General features: G+C 56.1%; 1 protein-coding gene across 1 annotated transcript; it reads right to left on the bottom strand.

Annotated features, from left to right (window-relative positions):
• Positions 1–14,440: 14,440 nt before the first annotated feature.
• Positions 14,441–15,373, bottom strand: LOC135577775 (olfactory receptor 14J1-like). The gene has a single exon (XM_065047896.1). It carries the CDS (start codon positions 15,371–15,373, stop codon positions 14,441–14,443), a length of 933 nt encoding a protein of 310 aa, XP_064903968.1.
• Positions 15,374–22,148: the final 6,775 nt, after the last annotated feature.

The raw sequence follows: 22,148 nt of genomic DNA, 5'->3' as shown, positions 1-22,148 counted from the left end.
GTGCCTCCTGTCCAGATTGACAAGATGGGCATTGGAACGTGCCCAGGGGCAGGAGAGAAGGGGCGAGAAGTCAAGGGTCAATTTGTGCCCTAAAAGTGCCCCCAGTGACAGAGCCTGTAACGGGCCAGACCCCATGGGAAGCACAGAAAGGCTGGTTCACATTCTTGCCTATTTCCACGGCCAAATACGACAGTTTGATGACTCCCTGCTGTGTGTTCCAGAGGGGCTGTGCCAGCAAGACAGAGGGGAACCCACTGTAGGACATGGATGACAACTGAGAAGCCTTTTTCAAGTCAACAGTGCAATATTCCTCGTGACACTGCCTGGTGATCACGCTCATGTTTGAATTTCCAGGGGCAGCCGTCATTCAGTCCAGGACTTCTCCATCCTTCCGGACTGCCAAAGCAAAGGTGTTCTTGTACTCGCTGCCGGTGATGGATTACATGAGGTCTCCTGAGCTGATTCTGGAGGTAGGAGCACCAAGAAGCAGTAACACAAAGGCTGGGAGAATGAACCACACATGCTACTCTGAGTGTCCTTCCCACCTGTCTTCGCTCCTTCAGGCTTCTTCTCCTGCCCCCGTCCCGCATGGACCTGCTCTCCTCCTGTGTCTCCCTGCTGAGTGTTTCTTGTCCTTTCAGCCAGACAATCATCCTGGCAACTGCTGGCCATTCCCAGGGAGTCAGGGACACGTCTTCATCAAGCTGTCCATGCCAGTCGTTCCCAGAGCCGTCACCATGGCCCATGTCTCAGGGACAGCGTTCCATGGAGAAAGCATCTCCGGAGCTCCCAAGGACTTTGCTGTCTATGTAAGTGATTTCTCTAGAGTTGGGGGCTCAGGGTTCCGGAGCATTTCTGAGCAGGCAATGAAGTTGGGTCAAAGATTCTGGTGGCCTGAAGCTTCCTCCTGTCTCAGAACAAACAGGCTCCTTGGAGTTGCTTCCTTCCCATTGTATTCCTCTTTTATTCAATGTACCACTCAAAAAAAAAAATCTCCTGGGGCAAGATGCTACTCCAGGAGCCACAGGGAAAAGGAGCTGGACAGTACGTGGTCCTAAACCTTCTTGTCTTCCAGTCCCAGTGGCATTTGTGATCCTCAGGTCACCTCCCTCTCACTGGGAGCATCTGCTCCTTTTCTGACAGGCAGCCTGGACTCGCTGAGTGGGCAAGTGTGACGTGCTGCCCACCTGCAGCTTCTCGTCTTGTCCTTGTGCTCATGGTCCTTGGACTCCGTAGCTGAAATAACCCCGTACTTCACCGGCTGAACTTCAGTCTCCCATGGTGCACCAGACGCTCTTGTTTTCTCCACCCATCTTTCTGTAGGGCTTCAAGGAAGAACACGAGGAGCAGGAAACGTTCCTGGGACAGTTCACTTTCCTGGCGGCGCTGAATCCCAGTCAGACCTTCCAGCTGAAGGTATGGGGATAGAGAGGGAGGAGAGCTGTGGGAGAGGAGGAGAAATGCGGCTGGATGGGGAGAGGCTTCCCTGCCAAAGGGTACAGGCAGCCCTGTCCTTGAGCCTGTGCCACGCTGCCTTTCTTCTGCTTTAACGTCCTGGTGGTGGATGGATGGACTGCTGCTCTTCTTTCTAGAGAAGGCAGCGAGACATGTTGGGGCTGCCCATTGGGATAAAAGCCATTTTTTGGAGCTCCCCATTGGGATAAAAGGCATTTTGGGGCTCCCCATTGGGATTAAAGGCAGTTTTAAGGTTCCTCATTGATCCCCATTGAGCCCCATTGAGCCCCATTGACTCCTGTTTGTCCCCATTGGCTGCCATTGACTGCCATTGACCCCCATTGACCCCCACTGACTCCCACTGATCCCCATTGAATCGCATTGACCCCCATTGATCCTCATTGACTCCCATTGACCCCCATTGACTACCAGGGAACCCCATTGACCCCCATTGAGAAATTTGTTGGTTTTGAGTCTTCCCAGAGCAAAATCTGTCAGTTTTGAGGTGAAATTTGTTGGTTTTGAGTCTCCCCAGAGCAAAAATTGTCAAATTTAAGGTGAAATTTGTCAGTTTTGAGTCTCCCCAGAGCAAAATCTGTCAGTTTTGAGGTGAAATTGTACAGCAGCACTGGGTCTTCTGACTGTGGAAGCCTGTGCCCCAAAGCAGGCGAGAACTTTCCAGTGTATTTGCTGGGGCACCTGGTCGCTGCTTCTTCCTTTGCTGTTCTCATGGCCCAATGGGGTAGAGCAGGATAAGAACATCTGGACCACCACATGTCAAAGCCCCCGCAGGGCAGCAGGAAGGAAACTGCTGATCGAGGCCGTCGCTGCGGCTCTTCTGTCAGTGCTCACGGGCCAGAGAGGAAAAGACGACTCATTTCTTCTTGTCCTTGCAGAATGAGCTCCCTGGGGTCGTGAATTACATCAGGCTGCAAGTGCTGAGCAACTGGGGCCACCCGGACTACACCTGCCTGTATCGCTTCAGGGTGCACGGTGATCCGCCCAGAGATGGGGGAGACGTTCCTGTTTCTTCTATCAATAAATTCCATTAATGTTCACCCAGTCGAGTTCCCGTCTGCTTTGCCTGTGATGCTGCCTCGTCCTCCCTGAGCTCACTGGAGCTCCCCATCCTTCTCTCAACCACCAGCTTATGGGAGACTTCAGGAGCACACAGCAAGATTGTCCTTGTTAGGGAAAATGGAAAACTCAGCCACAAACCTGCAGAAAGCCTGACATGCACACACTTGCTGCGACACAGGAACATCAGCAAGGCCCTGCCTGGACACCAGAGATGAAATTAATGGACAGGTTTCCTGTGCAGGAAGCAACTAAGGATCCACTGAATGGAACCATCTGTTGTTACCTGTTTTCACAAGAGGCACATGCTGCTTCAGCTTCCATCTTTCAGTCTTTTGCCTATGAGAAAATGGAAGTGTGTGTTTTTGTAAGAAGGGAACCTTAATTGGAAAGTTAGTTCATGAACTTTTTTGCCTCTCTGGGCACCTATGGACTGAATAGCCCAGGAACTGTTACAGAGTGATGAGCAAAGCAGTCCCAGGACACTTAAGAGATCCTATACCCACACCAGTCTGTCTTTCCTTTTGAGCCGAGCTCCCCAAGCCCCAAGGCAGGAGCAGGCAGGGCAGTCGTGCGCTTGGGCCGCACCAGAGAGGAGAGAGCAGGAGCAGCGCTTGGCAGCCGGGGCTGGGAACAGCAATTTGTGCTCTGAGCTGGGGCTTAGTCCATGTGCAAGCCCAGCACGGGTCCAGATACCAAACTGAGGGTGTCGGTTCACCCCTGATGCCACACACACGGCACCTTCTTCCATCGCCTCCTCCGATGAGCTGTTTTGCAGCCCCTTCCAGCTCAGCCCAGCTCAGACACCTGCACTCTGGCTCAGGGCTGCCTGGGGCTGGTGACCCTCGGGGCAGCAGCAGGAACCGCTCTGACCCTGGTTGTGGGGCTGTCCCTGGGCTGAGCCCTCGGGCCCAGGGCTGCTGAACTGGGCCATGCTGGGGCCCAGGGGTGCTGGGGTCGACAGGTCCCCATGGCCTGTCTGTGCTGGGAGACACCTGCTCCTGCAGCACCCCTGGTCCTGATCCCGAACCTGGTCCATCCTCACCCAGAAGTACACTTTAGTTTGGGGTTTTTTTTTGTTAAAACTGAAGATAATTCAGGTAGAGGCAGAGCCTATTTAGAAGATTTGGTAGTTTGGGGACAGAGGCCAATGTGGGGCTGGGACCCTTGGGGGTGAGGGCTCTTTCTGCCCCGTGCCCTTGGCCTGGCGCTCACAGCTGGGAAGGGACTGTCCAAACTCCTGCCGGGAGGAGCCAGATGTGGCCACCCCCGGCACAGCCTCAGGGTCTGCTGCCAACCTGCCCTCAGATCATCTCTGCCCAGCCGGACATGGCCCAGGAGTCACTGCCAGTGCTGCTGTTCTCCTTGGTGCAGCGTGGTGCTCATCAGGCACAGCCAGAGCTGCTCCTGTGCCAGGAGAAGACTTCCCACAGAGCCTTGGCTGATGGTGACAGTTCCCACCAGCCGTCCTGCTCTGGAAGGTCCAGGTGCCACAGAGGGGACACTGACTGGTTGTCACTTGTCTTGCAGGAACAGGAAGCAAACTGTCGGGATTCTTGCCTCCCTGATAACCGTTCACGCTGGACTCTGTGTCCTGGAGCTCCGAGGACAAACTCTCAGGTGAGGCCGTACCCGTCACGGTGCACACGGTCAGGATTCTTCTCTCCCTGATAACCGTTGGCTCTGGAGTCCTTGTTTAAAGCTCCAGTGGCAAACTTCTCTGATTCCACGTGGGCTTTGTTGTGTTCAGCTGTAGACATTGGTTATTGTCCATAACCTTGCAGGTACTGTTTTGCCTGGACGCAAATTTCTTTCTTCTCAGCGAAGTGCAATATCGGCCTTATCTTGTGAGTGATCAGTGTAGTTTGTAGTTGCTTTTTGTAGATATGAGCAGAACTTCACAGCTTAAAATTGTAGCAAATCCAGCTTACAAGTAACACGAAGCAAAGAGTATATTAAAAATCATACCACCTTAAGTCCCTAAAGAATTGATTATATTTAGTGTGCCTCTACTTAAGGTAAATGATTAATATGAAACTTAAATTGGTCTCATCCACAGACCTGTGAGTAGTAAAACCATTGCCATACAGCTCACTTATTTAGCAAGGAGAGCTCACAGTGGCTCATCCACGCTGTCGTATTTATGGAATGAAGTGATAGACTCGTAGTCACATTGCACACGGTAAGAAAAGTGTCTGAGACTTGTGTGCCCACAAGTTCCCGGCGTTCATCTGCTCTTCTGCTTCCCTGTGGGTCTGCTGGCAGGAGTTCTTGGCCTGGGTACGGCTCAGGCCCTTCCCTCCTCTGGAGCCTGGACCAAACTGCTGTGGGTTTGGCCGGGGGTGATTGGGGGATCGAGTGCATCTGCCACCCCTGGCAGCCCAGAGAGAACTGAGCCAGACAACGGGACTCCTTTCCGCAACATCCCCATAGATGGATGCTCCTGGAGCAAGGAGATGGCACTGAGTGTGTCTGTGACATCCCCACCACGCACCAGCCGCTGGGGAAATGGAGCGGTGCAGCAGACTGTTCAAGACTGTGCTCAGAGCAATGGGTGGTGAACTTCTAGAAACTGGGATGGAAATTTAGCAGCCATGTGCCCAGGGCTGAGCTGGCCTGAGCCTCCCAAGGGGACCTCCTGACCCTCCCCACCCAGGCACAGGGTCACAGTGGGGCCCTTTGTGACCTCACTTGGTGACACCCACTGCCCCGCATGTGATCGGTGCAGCTGCAGCCCCAGCCCACACTGTCCGACAGGACGGTGACGGGACAGGGTGCGAGCACGGAGCTGGCGAGAGCCCCGCGCGTAGCCCACGTCTGTCAGAGAACCAGAGAATCTTCTTGGTTGGAAGCGACCCTTAAGATCATCGAGTCCAACCACAGACCAGCTCTAGCTGCCCCCGGCAGACTTGGAGCAAGAGGCTCCTGAGCTCACGTCTTTCCCCGACGAGGAGCACACGGGCGCATCCCACACCCTTCACCGCTGCCTCTGGCAGAGCTGCAATACCGAGGCATTTTGACAAAGCGTCCGCCTTCCCCATTTTTCGTCCTTCCCTTTGTCTGAAAAATGGCAGGAAGACCCCCCCATCCGCCCTAGGCTGGCTTGGCAGGAGAGACCCCCCAGCCGCCCCCGGGTGGCCTGGCAGGAGGAGGCTGGGGCTCCCCAGGAGGTCACATCTCCACCGCAGCCCAACCAGGTGGATGTGGCCCAGCCACCGCAGATCGGTGAGTGAGGGGCCCTGGTTGTTGGGCAGGGTGGGGCCCAGCGATCGCTTCCCGCTCCACACCGGGATCACGGTTCCCCACACGCTGGCAGGGGGTTCCATGGGTGGTGACTATGCTGCCTGAAGCCCAGGGCTGCTCGGAGCTGGGAGCCGGCCCCAGCACAGCCTCTGCGGGCAGAGGGGACCCAGCTCCTGCTGCAGGGCACGGGCAGCGAGAGGCAGCTGGGCGGGCAGGAGGCAGCCGTGCTGCGGGACGGGGACCTTTCCTGCCCGTCTGAAGCGAGTTCCTCACCCGCTGCACTGGGCGCTTTCCCCGTCCTGCCTGGCTCCAGCATCGCAGCCCGTCTGCCGGGCACCCTGCAGCCCTGACACGCACGGGAAGACTGTGCCGGGGCAGCGGGCACTGGGATGGACATGGGGCAGAGCTCCTTCTGCTCTGTCCTGCCTGCAAACCCTCTCTGCAGCCCTCCCTGCTCTCCTCCTTTATTAGATGCCGATGCGTTACCTGTGAACGCATTTCTAAGCGGATACATGGACTCCATCGTGTCCTTTCTCGGCAGCCCAGAAAAGGTAACCGCAGCCGCTTTAAAGGCGGCTGTGCCGGCGTCTGCTGACAGGGGCTCTGCTGCGGGTGCTGGAGGGTGCTGGCTGGGCAGAGTAGCTGCTCCCAGGTCTCTAATGGGCACTGCACCCCCATGCTGCGGTGCCGCTGGCCGCGTGTCCCCATCTCATGCTCCCTGTTTGCCTCTCTGCTCCCTGGCTGCCAGGAGGAGAGCCACAAGATCGGGTTTCTCATGGACATCCGTGACCTGTGCGACACCAGCAGGCGCCAGCGCTCCCCAATGGGCCTAGATGTCTTCTGCCAGAGATACGAGCTGGCAGAGAATATCAAGGTGAGGGGATACCCGGCGGCTCTGGGGAAGGGGTCGAGGACTCCGGCACCGGAGTGAGGACTCCGGCACCCTGTGAGGACAGCGCTGGGCAGGGCCAGGGGCTGGTGGCGCTGGGCGCTGGCAGCTGCAGGTCCCATCCTGGCTGTGCTGTGCAGGTGCTGCTGGAAGAGGAGCCCAGGGACCAACTGCGCACGGCGCTGAGGCAGATCGCTATGCGTGCCATTGCCAAACTGAGGTACCTGCCCATCCCTCCCGGGGACGCCTGCACGAGGCCTCGAGGCGCTGCTCCAGGTACCAGCGTGCGGCTGGCTGCTCTCTCTCTTTGCAGCGCAGTGGAGAGGGTGCTGGAGGGCAAGGAGACAAGGCTGCTCCAAGCCTGCTTCTCCAGTGTCTTCTCGCTTCCACCAGAAGTGGAGGACATGGACCGTTACCTCTACTTAGAAGTAAGTGCTGCGTGAGCTACAGGAGCCCCCGGTCCCTCTGTCTGCTCCCCAACCACCCCGTGCCGCGATATGACCAGAGACCCAAGGCAGGCAGGGTCTCAGCTCTGCTGTCCCACCCTCATCCCTTCGTCCCCTGCCTGTGGGCCCGGCCACGTCCAGTTTCGCAGGCTGCTCTGCCCAGAGCAGGTTATTTGCCCCTGGGTCTCTCCCAGGCACAGCGCAGCAGCGCGGGAGTCGTCCCTCGGTGCTGGGAGTTCACATCAGTCCCCTGGGAGTGAGAGGGGTGGCAGAAAACACGACCACAACCCGTTGTGTTCTTGCAGACCATGCGGTCCATGGACAACATGCTGCAGGCGTTGCTCCTCAACTCTCGTGCCTCCAGAGTCAGCGAGCTGCTGCAGAATATCTTCCAGGTCTGGGTGTGTGAAGTTTGGGCTTCGCAAGGGCTGTTCCTCACCCTGGGGATGGGGTGTCCACTCTGGAGGTGACAGTCCCACCCCGTGCCGTGCAGAGAGCGCTGCTGGGAGGGTGCCCACCTCCCCGGGGAGCCAGGGGCTGCCCTCCAGGCTCTTCCGCAGCACAGTGGCCGCAGAGGGTGACATCTGCCTCCCTGCCTGGCCACAGGGCTGGCCTGGGGCATGTGCCCCAAGCCTGCCAGGGACCCCAGGGCAAGGGCCTCGCTACAGGCTTTGGTCGAGTCCTGGGGAACCCTTAATGGAGCGGGCCAGTCCAGCACAGGCGTTGAGCGGTGCTGCTTCTGCTGGAGCGGTGGCTGCTCCCAGGGCTCACCAGCAGCTTCTCTCTCCCCAGATGCTCTTGACTCTGAGCAGCTCCGAGAGAGAACATGTGCGGCAGAGGGCCATGGGGAGGATTGAGGGGCTGAGCTTCGTGTTGGCTGAGAATCCCACACTGGGGGTAAGGAGCCAGGCACCCTCTGGCCAGAGCGTCTGCCCATCCCTGCACCCCAGAGCAGCCTGCAGCTCTCCCCACGCGGGGCTGTTGCCCACCCAGCTGCTTTGGGAGCTGTGACCGGCACGGCCCTGGACAGTCCTGCCTGCCCACCGAGCCCTGGACACGCACTTGGCTTCAGGGCTCTGGCACAGCCACCTGTCCTCAACCCTCCTGCTGTTCTGTCTCCCTCGCCCAGGCCTGGTGCCGCTCTAGGACAGACATACACGGCCCTGTCAGCTATAGAGACATCCAGATCCCAGAGCTGGGACAGCTGCTGGGGCATCTCCTCCTTTTCCAACATTCCTGGGGAGAGGAAAGAACTCTGGCTCGAGATGCAGTGCAGCACCTCGCTGTCTTCTTGGCTGGACAAAACAGTAAGAGAAGTTGTGCTGGGCTCGATCCCTCTACACACAGACATCTCCCGATGGGTCTGCTCCTGTTCCTCACCTCCTTTGTCCTTCCCAGCTGCTTCCCGTAGCATCCCAGCTGCCATTTTGCTGCAGCAGCTGAGCGCTCTCCCAAAGTCTGGGATCTGTTCTCTGCTGCTCTCCTTCCTCCCTCCTTTCAGGATCCTGAAGCCCGCTGTTCTGTGGTTCCCAGACCCAAACATACGGCTGATTGCCATGACCCAAAGCCATGGTTTTCCTGCCAGTGAAGAGCAGGTCTATCTCTGAGTCCTCCTGGCTAGAGCTTCCAGTGCTTGGAGCAAGAAGCTGTTCCTGATGCCCTCCAGAATTCTCCTTGACCACTTATGCCCTGCCATTGTGAGGGCAGATCTCGGGGTGCTTTGGGAAGCTTGCTGACAAAGCTGCTGTGCTTTGCTGAGTTCTCTCTGTTTCCCCGCTGTTTAGACAGGAGGAATGAAGCACGACAGCCCCACTTGGAAGATCCCGACAGCTCCTCTGAGGACTGGCTAAAACCCGACATCATGGTAAAGAGCTCTTGCTGGCACTCTTGTTGGTGGCACCAGCAGGGGACTCGTGTGAGCAAAGGCCTCCACAACCAGGGGGCTGGCATGGCCTCTCTGTCCCTGCTGAGAGGGTTCCTGCTGTCCCCGAGCAGGGACGATGCGAGGGCTGCTCTCCAGTGTCCCAGCAGCAGCCCCAGTCCTGCTGGCCACCAGCAAGCCCTGGCTGGCGGCAGGACCAGCAGCCTGTGCCCAGGACCCCAACCCTCCCCCCTCTCCCCGGGCCTCTCTTCTCATCTTCCCATGCAGTCACTGCCGCCCCTGCTGCCAGCTTTGCTGCGGGCACTGCCACAGCACCGCCGGGCGTCTCTGCAGGGCTGCTGGCACTGCCCGCCTACGCAGCAGCACCGGGGCACTCGGTGTGACTTGGCTTCGCTGCCTCCCTTCCTCCCTTAGCTCTTTGAAGAATACCTCCAGCCTTCCGAGAGGACAGACATGGTCCTGGTGTTCATCGAGGCGATGAGCGACTCCAGAACATTTGGCAAGGAGGCGGCCAGAAACATGCTGAACATGGTCAAAGGAAACTGCGATTTCTGGCTGGTGGATGTAAGTGGCCTTTGGCTGGATTGCCCTTTGGCCCTGTCAGGCCTTGTTCCTCCCTCCAACAATCTCTTCCTCTCAAATCCTGGTAAAGTGAAGCCACATGAAGACGGCAGAGAGGGATGGGAAGGACAGCTGAGGAAATGGCTGCACTCCAGTGGCAGCACCATCCTCACCTGTGTCTCCTCCAGGTGCCAAAGATCACAAGCTGCATCTATAAAACCCTGGAGTGCATCAACACGGCACCAGCCCGGCGGAGTGTGATGTCCCTAATTGTCCCCATGGCTGACAAGTGCCCTGGGGAGGTGGTGTCGACGCTGCTGACAATCGCACCACCAGGAGACAGGTACCGGCCCCAAAAGCCATGAGGGCATGTTCCCTGTGGGGAGAGGGGCCCAGAGACGCTCTGGCTGCCAGCGCCAAGGAATCCTGCAGGACACCCCCGAGGAGCAGGACCCTCCATCCCACCACATTTTCCAGCGCTGGGGGTCAGCCAGGCCCGCAGCAGCCACAGCTGAGCAAGCCAGCCCAGAGCCCCCCACTGCGCTCCTGCCAGCCCCACGGGAGCAGCAGCTCAGCCTCTGCTGCTGCCCAGGGCATCCCAAGCGTCCTGCAGCGCGGAGCCGGACACGCTGCTGTGGGCCAGGCTGCCCTGCTGACAGAGCGCTCTCTTGCAGGACTGCCCTGGCACTGTGGGAGGTGATGTTCTCCGTGCCCCAGACCCTGCAGAACGTGTTGAAGGAGCTGCTCATCCAACTGCAGGACCGGCACTATAGGGTCTTTCATACACACCGGGTGGACACCGCCATCCTTCGCTTGGCTGTGAGTTACTGGAAGAAGCTCCTGGTGCCCCAGGAGCTGCACAGTGCCAGGAGCCCCAGCAGCTCTGCCGGTCGCTCACTGCTGGCTTGCTTTCAGATACTGGCCAGCAGTGACCTGCAAGATGAGGAGTTTGCTCCAATGTACCTAGTCATGAGGTTTCTGAGGCAACGAAGACCAGCGGTGCTCTCCCTGTTGCTCAGGGCCATGATGACGCTGTCACAGAGAGGAGAGATGGTGAGTGGGGTGTCGCCAAGGGCAGCCATCTTGGCAGCCAAGGGCCGGGGCAGTGGGTTCGGGCTTGGCCTTGGCTGGCAGTCAGGCGCTGGGGTGCCTGATCCAAAGGCCCTTCCTGCCATGGTGGGGCCTGGGGGCTGCCTGGGGAGCTCTCCAGGCACCGACCTGGTCCCAAGACGGAAACTCTCTTCTTCATACAGGCCAGAAAAATGGAGGTCATGCTGCCAGACCTGATGTGGGTCCTGCAGTACGGCAAAAAGGCCATCAAGATGAAGGCTCTGGTCATCTTCAGAAACGTGATGGCTCAGCTGGAGAGGGAGGAGGCCAGTCCCATCGCTGTGTGGCTGGCAGAATTTCTCCTGCCCTTCTTTGATGACGTAAGGCTGATGTATAAGGCTGATGTATAAGGCTGATGTATAAGCCTGAACCCCGTGGGTGGGCACTGGACAATGACAGCTGCCCTTCAGCCCAGCCATCGGAGCAAGGGCTTCTCCTCTGCTTTCTCCCCGGGGCTCTTGCGGGATGGTTTCTGTGTTCTGCAGCCCAGCCCAGCTTCTCCCTGCCTGCTGCTCCCACAGCTCCTCCCCACCATGGCTGCTGAGGCTGCTGGGGTTGCTGGCTGGCTGGGAGAGCACTTTGAGGCACAGGCACTGCCTGAGCAAGTCTCACAAGTGGCCTTTCATGGACCCAGGGCCGCAGATCTGGCCACAACTGCAGTGTGCAGAATGCCGCCCTGGAGCATCTCCCCTCACATCAGCCATGCAGGAGCTTCTGCTCCCCGTGGGCAGAGAGCTGCTGGTGCTCAGGTCCTACTGTGCTGCTCCCTCCCAGGAGCTGAGTCAGCTGAGAGAGAGCTCCATCAGCCTCTTCAGAGACCTGATGAAGATGGTGGTGCGGAACGACAAGAGGGAGATGAAGAACACGGTGCAACGTGGCCTGCTCCCTCTCTTCTTCCGCATGAGTGACCAAGTGCAGAGCGTGGCCAAGGTACAGATTTCAAAGCCGAGCAGTGATGCAGGGAAGAGACCCCTGGGCTTTTGGGCCAGGGCATGTCCCCGCTCCCTGAGGGCAGAATCGCCCCAGGAACAATGCCCAGAGGAGGGGAACACCAGGTCTCCTGCCCCAACCATGGTGCCATCTCCCAGCTTCTGCTGTTCCGTAGGTTGCCAGGGAAGCCCTCCTCGGTGCAGCAGAGCTCCTCAAGTGGAAACAGCTCCAACACCTGGTGCAGACACAGCAGACATGGAGGATTGGAGAGTGCTTGGTGAGGACAACCCCCAAGGCCCAGGGCCCAGGCTGGACGGGGCTGCCCCACATGTCTGTGCTGTGGGCTCTGCAGATGTGCCTCCCCTGCTCTGCTGCAGCCCCGAGCTGCATCCTTGTTCCCTGTCCTCAAGAACAGAGTCCCCAGGTGCTCTCCCCTCTGCCCCGCACCCTGCAGAAGGGAGGGCTCTCAGCACCCCTGGGACCCCTCGGCCTGTGTCTGTCTCTCAGCCCCACAGGGCTCCTGGCTGGAACACGGGAATGGCCGTAGGGGAAGGGGAACATGGGTTGCTGGGAGGAGAGACTGATCCAGCCAAGTGGGGAGGGACAGTGACGTGCTCACACCCTTGTGCTCTCTCCAGCTGGAGCGGGACAGGAGCGTAGTTCAAGAGCTCTTGAGTCAGAGCCTGCTGTACCTGGGGGATGCTCAGGCCAGCTTGCGAGAGGTGGCCGTGAGGTTCATCGGTGAGTCACAGCCCCCGGGTCCCTCTTTCGGCAGCCTGGCCCCAGTCCCCGCCCTGCCCTGGGACAAGGAGCAGCCCTGTGCCTGCCAGAGCCCTGGCTGCCCCGTGCAGGGCCTTGGCCTCCCCTCCCAGCCCTGCCCACGCAGGTGGCCTTGGTGGCCGCCTTGCCCGGTCCCACCATCTCGGCTCCTGCTCCCCCCTGGGCTCAGCCCTGGTGAGGGGAGGGAGCAGGGGCTGATGGAGCTCTGTGCCCAGGGCTGGCTGTGCGGCACCTGAGGGACCCAGGCAAGAAGAGTCTGTCTGAGATCTGCAGAGGTGAGTAGGGAGCGTGGTCGGGAGGGGATGCCTGAGGGTCTCTGCAGACATGGGAGCTCATCTGGGTTCTGCTTCTTTCTGTTGCAGCCATTCAGCCCTTGGAGGAGGACAGCGAACCCTCCATCTGCTCCCTGGCATCTCAGACCATTGTCATCGTGTGCTCTTCATGGAAGCGGCCAAGATCACGATGGACCCTGCGAGCCCTGTGCTGCTGGCGCTAAACCAGGTGGAGGAGCAGCTCTTCTTGAGGAAAACAGCTGGATTTTAATAAAGAGCCCTTCTTGAAGTTGGGTTGTATGTCTGCCTTTTCCAAGGATCCCAGAACCAATCTGAGTGCTCTGGTACTTTTGAGAGCACAGCCCAGGATCATGGGCAAGGATGACGGAGCAGACAGGAGCACTCGCAATGAGCCATTCCAGCAGCTGAGATGAATCTCACTGAGCCACTGAGGTTTGTTCCTGGAGTCACACACAGAAATGTCAAGTTCTGTCTGCCATCCAAGTCTGAGCTGGCTTCGTGAACTCCTTCTGCACCCAGGGGTGTTCAGAGACAGAATCTTTCCCTGTTGCACATAGCGGCTGTAGCCTTCGTTTCCCTCTGGCCTCCTGTTGCCACTCTCAAAGGACAGGAGGCACCTCAGCCCTGTGGTGTGTCACCCTGCTCTGCACTCATCTGAGATCTCAGGAGGAATGGACATGGGGATCTGAGTTCAAGGAAGCACAACCCAGTGCTGCATTCAGGTGGTTTCCCACAGGATGTTTCTGCCAACATGAAGTGACCTCAAAACACTGTCTGTCCCACAGGCCCTCATGGAGCTCCCAGGAAGAGCTGATGTTGTTTGTGCTCTCTTGGATACATCCCACCTCACATCCATGATGTGCGTGCTCACGTCTCACCTGTACAATGCAGACATGGACTGCTGACATAGTCATTCAGTGTCATTCCATGGAGGCAAGAACAACCTCGGTGAGCTGGGGAGAGAAGTCAGGGCTGGAAATGGTGGCTGTGAGGGGCCCATCCATGACAATGCCCTGGGGCAGCTTCTGTGGGGTGTCCAGTGCACATGGGCACAGCCCAGCCCCTGCTCTGCTGGTCCTGCAGGTCTCTGGCAGGAGCCTGGCTGTGAGAGGACACTGCTGTGTGCCAGCCCTGCACACACGCACTGTTCAGCTGTACGCTGGGGTTTCATCTGTGGGTCACTTTTGTAGGAATATGCTTGAGAGAAACTTTGCAAGAAGATATAAACCATCATGCCCTGCCCATAGGAGATCACCTTTCTTTACGGAAAGGTTGTTGTGAGGCCAGCTCTGTCACAGCAGTGCCCATTGCCTGTCCCTGCCTGCGCTCACAGCACTGACACACAACAGGACGGTGACCAAGCTGCCAGAGCACTCAGGCCTTGCACCAACACCAGGGATGAGAAGGAGAGTGTGGGAGTGGAACCAGAACAGCTCTGGAAGAACAAGCGCTGCTGCTCCCTGGCAGGGCTGCCACGCTGGACTCTTTTCCCCTCCTCTCATGAACACAGGATCCATCCCTGGAGCTCTAAAAATGGGCTTGCAGGAAGGATATAGTGAAAAACAAGTCACCAAAGAGACTTTTATTTTGTTTAGAGATAAGGAGAGCACAGCTTCTCGTTTACACAGCCAATAGCTATAAAAAAAAAGCCAACAGTGAATTAGAAAGGGCATGACAACATAAGAAAACAACTAATAACAACAAAAAATACAGATGACAGGCTGGACCTGTAATTAGCTACATTAAAACGCCTATGTAGAACCAGATGGGCAATTTATTGCTTTACAAAACAATAAGATATGAGTTTCCAGAGGGCATCCTTGAGCTCCTGGTTCCTCATGCTGTAGATGAGGGGGTTCACTGCTGGAGGCACCACCGAGTACAGAACAGACACCACCAGGTCCAGGGATGGGGAAGAGATGGAGGGGGGCTTCAGGTAGACAAACATGGCAGTGCTGATGAACAGAGAGACCACGGCCAGGTGAGGGAGGCAGGTGGAAAAGGCTTTGTGCCGTCCCTGCTCAGAGGGGATCCTCAGCACGGCCCTCAAGATCTGCACATAGGACACCACAATGAATACAAAACAGCCAAAACTGATTAACAGACTAAACACGATAAGCCCAAGTTCCCTGAGGTAGGAGTGTGAGCAGGAGAGCTTGAGGATGCGGGGGATTTCACAGAAGAACTGGCCCAGGGCATTGCCCTTGCACAGGGGCAGTGAAAATGTATTGGCCGTGTGCAGCAGAGCATTGAGAAACCCAGTGGCCCAGGCAGCTGCTGCCATGTGGACACAAGCTCTGCTGCCCAGGAGGGTCCCGTAGTGCAGGGGTTTGCAGATGGCAACGTAGTGGTCATAGGACATGACGGTGAGAAGGGAACACTCTGCACCAAGCAAGAAAAATACAAAGAAGACCTGGGCAGCACATCCTGCATAGGAAATGACCCTGGAATCCCACAGAGAGTTGGCCATGGACTTGGGGACAATGGTGGAGATGGAGCCCAGGTCGAGGAGGGCGAGGTTGAGCAGGAAGAAGTACATGGGGGTGTGGAGGTGCTGGTCCCAGGCTATGGTGGTGATGATGAGGCCATTGCCCAGGAGGGCAGCCAGGTAGATGCCCAGGAAGAGCCAGAAGTGCAAGAGCTGCAGCTCCCGTGTGTCTGTGAATGGCAGGAGGAGGAACTGGGTGATGGCGCTGCTGTTGGACATTTGCTGACTGTGGGCGTGAGGACCTGTCATAGGAGGAAAAGATAGTGAAGGTTTAGATGAGACTTCTCTGGGAATAATCAAACCCATTTCCCACAGACCCTCCCACAAAGAGACACTTTTCTTTTTCCAGGAGAACGTCCTGGCTGGAGCCCTCGTCGGTGCTTGATGAGTGTGCAATGAAGAGCAGGGTCTCTGCCCAGGGGCTCCTGAGGACTCAGCCTGACCCTGTGTGATCGGGTGGGCAGGGGCCAGTCCTGGGGTTCAGCTTTGTCAGCTGGAACCGCTCCTGGTGCAGAAGGGACTGTCAGCATCTGTACCCCCAGGCCTGAGAAACTGAGTTTGAGAGGTTTGGTGTTTCTACAGCTCCTTCTGCCCTCCCACCCTGAGGAGTGTTCTTCGGTGTCAGAAACCCTCAGCATTTCTGCTGCACTCAGGGAGAACAGAGCGAGTCCTGCGAGACCAGAGGGTGCCTGTGGGTCAGTGCAGAGTGAGGGCAGCTGCTCTGTCCCTCTGTCTTGCTCCAGCTGCCCTGGGCTGGCACCTTTCTGAGATGGGGGCTGATCGCACTCCCATGTTACCCTGAAAAGCCACCAGGCACTGCTGAGAGCAGAGGGATCCACCTCAGACCATGACAGGTCTCACCCTTTCCTAAGGTCTCAACGTTTAGCCCAGGACACACACGGCTCATTCCCCAGCCCCACAGACTGCACTGCCCACAGCCCACAGGTCAGAGCAAAGCTGGGACACGTGTGCCCATGGACACACCTGCAGGAAAGGACCCACAAGATCAGGCTGTGACTCTGCAGCTGAAACTGCCATCCCCAGAGAGCCTGACAGCAAGAACAAGATCCCAACAGCAGTGACCCAGAGCAGGGGAGCAAGAAGGAAAATGCGGTGAGGGTGGGTGTGAGAGAGGCCAGGGCAGAGGCAGCCGGGCACTCAGACAGCGTCACCCTTCCCCAGCTGTGCAGCCACCTCCCAGACACCAACACTGCCGGGCAGCTGCTCTCAGCCCCTGTGCTCTGCAGAGGAACTGGAGCTCTGGCTGCACAGGAGCTGCTTCATGCCTTGGAGCCCCCGGCCCTGAGGGCAGAGGCTTTGCTGGGTGGGACAGGAGCCCAGGGGGCTGCTCACAGGAGGGATCTGCACTGCAGGGGGTCACAGGGACTTTTCTCTGTTCTCCCTCCCATAACCATTCCGGGTTTGGTTTCCTCTCATTTCTGATCATTTCCCTGCTGCCTGGAGATTCTCCCCTGGGAGGTGTTTCCCTGTCCATGTCTCTTCCCTGTCAGTGCTCACAGACCATCCCACCCCCTGTGTCCTCCCCCTGGCCCTACAGATCCTGCCTGTTCACAGGGCACTGCCTGGGGGCATCTTCCTGTTTGCAGGCTGGAAAACAGATTACAGATTAAGTGTAAGGTGTCCAGCAAAGGTGATGCTGGTTCTGCATAGGCAGAGGAGAGGCAAGGCATGTCAGGATTCTCTTGAAGACCTACTGCAGTTCATGTGTCTCAAGTATTTGTTTAAAATTAAGAACTGCCTTAATCACCACCCATTCCCCAGAGTAGGAGACTGAAAACACAGACTCAGGGAGGTTCCTTATCTTTGTAGTACTTTTTGTCTTCTCCTTGAAACCTCCTCTTGTCAATATTCTGGAATGAGCTGGAGCTGTGAGCAGCCCCGACCCACGGAGAACCCAGCAGCAGAAGGACCCTGCCCTGCCGGGGGTCGCTCATCCCCCCACAGCTTCTCCCCTCAGTGTTGTTGGGATCTCCCGGGCAGGCTGAGCGCTGACCCTGGCAGGCGGCAGAGTCCCTGCCCGGCACAGCCCTGGGGTGCAGGGACCCTGCTCTGCAGGACAGCCCTGGGCACCCCTGCCTGCACATTTACATTTACACCCCACAGCCACCCTGGGGAGAACGCAGCATTCACGTCTTGTCACTCTGACAGTGCAGAAGGCAATCCCTGCTCTGCAGCACATCCTCTCCTCTGCATCAGGGAATCTCTAAGAGTTGTACTTACATCTCTTGTAGGCTCTGCAATGTGACAGCTTTCTGAGATCCTACCAAGATTCGCAGACGCAGTGCCCTGCAGCCACAGGCTTCATATCTGAGAGGATTTCATTTCCAGTGAACTCTCAGCATCCTCCCAGCCCAGACTGCGTTTCCCTCTCTGTGCCTGGCTCCTGTGCCCTCGGTGCTGCAGGCAGAGCCCTCAGCCCTGCTGCGTGTGCAGAGGAGCTGCTCCTGGGCAGAGCTGTCTCTCTGCAGCGCTGCCGCTGCCATGAGCTCCCTGTGTCCCAGGAGCCCAGCCCAGCTCAGCAGCACAGGAGCAGCCCAGGATTTCCCTTTCTCTGTCCCCTCTGGGCTCCTTCCAGGTGTCCCTGGGGCTCCAATGGCACAGCTTCGAAGTTGAAGTAATCAGTGATGCTGGTTCTCTCTCCTCTTCAGAGACACTTCTTTCCAGCATTGTACTTTTCATTTTAAAAAATAAATCCGTTTGAGAATCGTATTTTCTTCTCCCATCATTAGACAGGACACCAGGAATGTTACAGCAAAGGATCTAATTTCTCCAGGCTAGGGGAGGAATATCTTCAGTTGAATGAAGGCATTTTGTTATGGCTTTACACTCCTAGGTCTAGAGAGACGTTCATCAGTCTTTGGCCATGTCATGTCCGTGCTCTGATTCAAAGCCTTTGCACACATGGGCTCTTGGACACTTGGTACCAGGTTTCTTGTGGAAGGTCAGAGCTGGGCTGGTTCCACAGCTGGGGTGGCTCAGCCCAGATGTGAGGCAATGTCCTCAGCCAGGGACCTGACTGGGGAGCTGGAGCTGTCAGTGCTGCAGACAGAGCTGTGACACGGATGGAATGAACTGCCAGGCAGGGTGGCAGGAGTGAGTTCATCTGCTCTCAAGGACAGCAGCCTCCAAGCACAGCAACAGCCCAGATCAAAGCTCAGTCCAGACCTGTAAGGCAATTCAGGGGCCCCATAATGAGCTGTTACTACTGCAGGAACAGTTAAAGGAGAAACAAAGACACTGTGTGGACACTAGTGAATATAATAAGAGGTGAGAATCCCTATGTCCTCTTGTTCTCCCTCTTCACCAGCAAGGTCTCTGAAATCTCTGTGGCTGGAGTCAGAACAACCAGCAGTGCATGGGGATCAAGTCAGGGGTCACTGGAACTAACACAATCCTTTCCAGTCTATGGGACAGCAGGGGCAGCATCCCAGGAGCTGGGACAGCAGGACGATGTCACAGTGAGGCCACTCTCCCCCATCTTGGAAAGCTCATGGAGACTGGGGGGACTCCCTGACCACTGGCAGCTCTCACACAGTGTGTGCACTTTTCAAAATGGCCAGTGGGTGAGCAGGGGAACTAAGGGCTGTGCCCCAGAGCATGTCCACTGGGACCCCATTTCTGGGTGTCTGGAAGAGAAGGTGATGGGGTTTACCCAGGGCAGGTTGTGCCTGTCCATCCTCTTTGCTTTCTCTGAGGAAAGGACAGGGTTGTGGATGTGGAGAGAACATTGGTGGTCTGTTACCTGGAAGTCAGCAAGACATTCAGTGTCATCCCCTGCAATATTCTTGTGTCCAAGGTAGGATATTATGGTCTGTGTCAGTGTGTGAGTAGATGTGTAAAACCAATCTGGATGTTTGGGCTTGGAAAGGTGCTGTAGAAAGGGAGAAACGTTCCAGTCCTGAGGACAGTCCAGCACTGGAAGCTGTTTCCCAGGAGTGCGCACCCACTCTGTCCCAGAAAGTGACCAAGATGTGTTTGGATAAAGCCCTGAGCAATCTGGTGTGATCCTGCTGTGAGCAGGAGGTTGGTCAAGACACCTCCTGAGGTCCCACCCAGCCTGAATTACGCTGTCCTTCCTTCTCCTTCATGTTTTCAGTTTAGACAAAGCTCTCAGGTTCTCCCTGAGCACAGGAATAATTCACGAGGTGCAGGGCTGCTTTGCAAGTGCCCCCAAACAGTCCTGACCACAACTTTTGCATCTCTTTTCATTTGCCCCAACCCAGGGTCTTTTTTGCTGTTCTAATACCCTTCCAGAAAGAACGGCCCTTGTTAACCCTTTCAGAGCAGGTTGTTCAAGAGGTGTCAACATCCATGTACAGAGTCTGCACAGCAGCCAGGCAGCAAAGCCACCGTTACAGAAATGGAGATGAGACACTTGAGCAGCTCCTTGCACCCAGATATCAGCGTGACATGTCTGCTGAGATTCCCGGGAACACCTGAACTGTAAGGGCAGAGCATGTGAGTCCTGGTTGGGTATCCTGGCTTGTCTCCTGACCCATGTGGTGCTTCAGGCTGTGAAGAGAATCAAAACCAGCCATTGGACTGGGGTGGTTCCATTTGACACGTGTCACACGGGGCAGATGAAGGGACCTCAGAACTCCAGACTCTGCTGCACGGTTGGGACTGCAGAGACTGGAAATGCAGGTGACAGTGTGTGTCAGTGCACACACATAAAGATTCTGGCTTCCTTTGTGCCTTTGCACTGACCTGGGATCTGTTCCTTGGCCTTCTTTGTCTCAAAAAGAAACTATTCCCCTACACCACCTCCACTGCACACCAGGATAAAAAAAGGAGAAAAGTTATGAAAGAAGGTTGATTTTGGGGTAATTCTGTCCAAGAGTTGTAGTCTTTAAATGATTTAAAAAAAAAAAAAAGTGGGAGAAAAATCATTGTTCTAAGAGCTTCTTTGAAGACACAACTACTGAGGTGTAGTAGATGTTTTGAAAAGCAAGAATGACTGTTAGGAATTAAATTAAAGAGCTTTAGTTCATCATGATCATCAGTGAGAATGAGGAGTTCCCTGTTACTGTTATCAGTGACAGCACCACTGTTCACAAACATCCTTCAGAGCATCTCCACTTTTCCTGGGCTCCAAAGCTCATCCTGCTCAGAGTTTGACAGGATTGCTGCAAACCCCTGTGACCCAAATCTCTACAACTGTCTCTGCTCAACAGCCTTTTACCCCAGAAGGGGAAAACTGCCAATGCAGACACCAACCCAGTGCCCAACCTGCCTGGAGAGCCAGGACAGTTGTGCCACACAACAGCCGCCTCTGAGGGAACCTGGAGGTGATGGAACTGAAATGGTTTCAACCAAAAACAGAGAATCAGAGAATCATTTATGCTGGAAAAGACCCTTACGAACATGGAGTCCAATCATAAATAAAACACTGTCAAGATCACCACTAAACCATGTCCCAAAGCGCCACATCTCCACATCTTTTAAACACCTCTCGCAATGGAAGCTCCAATCCTGAGCTGGCAGGACACCACTGGCTGCAGTTGGACATAAGATACTGGTCATGGCTGTGAGTTCAGCCCTCGCTGGCAGAATGTCTCACACCCTCACTGAGGAGGGCAGGGGGCTGGGAGATGGGAGCACGTTTCAGTTTCCAGATCCCAGCACAGAGCCCAAACCATCCTGCCCTTGGACTCTGGATCCCATTTCCTGAGGTGAAAGCTGGTGGGGCTTCTGTGGATAATCATGTTAAAAGGCAAGAATAATCCTTCAGGTGTTTGTGTAACATGTCTAGGAATGTCAGTTTTATATGCTTATATTTACATATCTGTAAAATAGTACTCTGCATCTGTGGTCGCCCCTCTGGCAACGACAATTAAATAGGTATTTGCACTATAAGGCTCCATACCCCATCCACAAGCACACATCTAAGTGGTTCAGATGACGGGTGGTCTGGCAAACGTCACCCTTTGTGTCCCCAGGTGATGGACACTGCTCATGTGCCTCTGCAGAGAGTGGCAGGAGCTGGATCCCCTTCTCGGGACAGACTCCTTCCAGGAGAGACACAGACACAGGGGGAACTCATCAGGGCTTTATGGCATTTCACTGGGCATCAGTTTTGACATATTGGGTGCTGTCCTGTGACTGCCCTTTCTGCACAAATGATCATACAAACACAATGATCTACTGAGACGTGGTCATAAAGGGCTGTTACGGACAAGAAAGCTCACCATGAACTCTGGAGAAAGTGAGGAAGTTCATAATAAGCAGTTAATAAGTTTATAATAAGAAGAACAACCAAGAAGCTCAAGGCCTCTTCTGAAGAGCGGGAGGCCTGAGCAGCCGTGATTGGCCATTGTAGGTGTGGGAGAGGGTCAGGGCATGTCAGGGAGAAGCAATGAGATGGCTGATGGCTTCAGTGAACCCTTCCAGCCATGTCTGAGCCCAGAAATGGAAAGCAGTTGATGTCTGCAGGTGGAGGAGGAACAGGAGGAAGATTTTACTGGGAATACGGAAGGAAGAAAGGCCTCTCTTGGGCTAATCATGTATGGCAGTGCCATTTGCATGCTGTGGGCATGGCTGTGCCTGGGAGATGGGGAACGGCTGCTGCTGGGGTGGCTGTGCTCAGTCATGGCCCATGAGCTGACCCTGCTCTGCTCCTCTCTTACACTGCCCACACTTGGATGGTCCTCAGGAGTCATCCATGACCCTGGTGGATCCATGAACCTCCTGGAGTGATGGGTATGGATCCAAATAGAGGATTCAAGCAATTTTTGGGACTGGGACATTGAGGTGACTGGTGACCATTGCCAGGTGTATGAAAGAAGCTGGATGAGTTGTGAGGAAGTCACGGGCATTTCCAACTCCACAGAAAACCAGAGCCTTGCAGTTAAAGCAACAGCACTTGACATAAAACCCACCCCCAACACACAAAACACTCACACTGACCACAGGAAAAGCCTTGAAAAACATTGGAGAAAGATCTGCCAGGTCCCAAGGGTCAGGGCTCAGCCAT

This window comes from Columba livia, unplaced genomic scaffold (genome assembly GCF_036013475.1).
Source record: "Columba livia isolate bColLiv1 breed racing homer unplaced genomic scaffold, bColLiv1.pat.W.v2 Scaffold_140, whole genome shotgun sequence".
NCBI classification, from domain to species: domain Eukaryota; kingdom Metazoa; phylum Chordata; class Aves; order Columbiformes; family Columbidae; genus Columba; species Columba livia.
Note: the sequence above shows the minus strand (reverse complement) of the source record. Positions and strands in the feature narration are given on the sequence as shown.

Coding starts and splice junctions, on each gene's coding strand:
- LOC135577775 (XM_065047896.1), bottom strand. CDS start 15,373: ATGTCCAACAGCAGCGCCATCACCCAGTTCCTCCTCCTGCCATTCACA.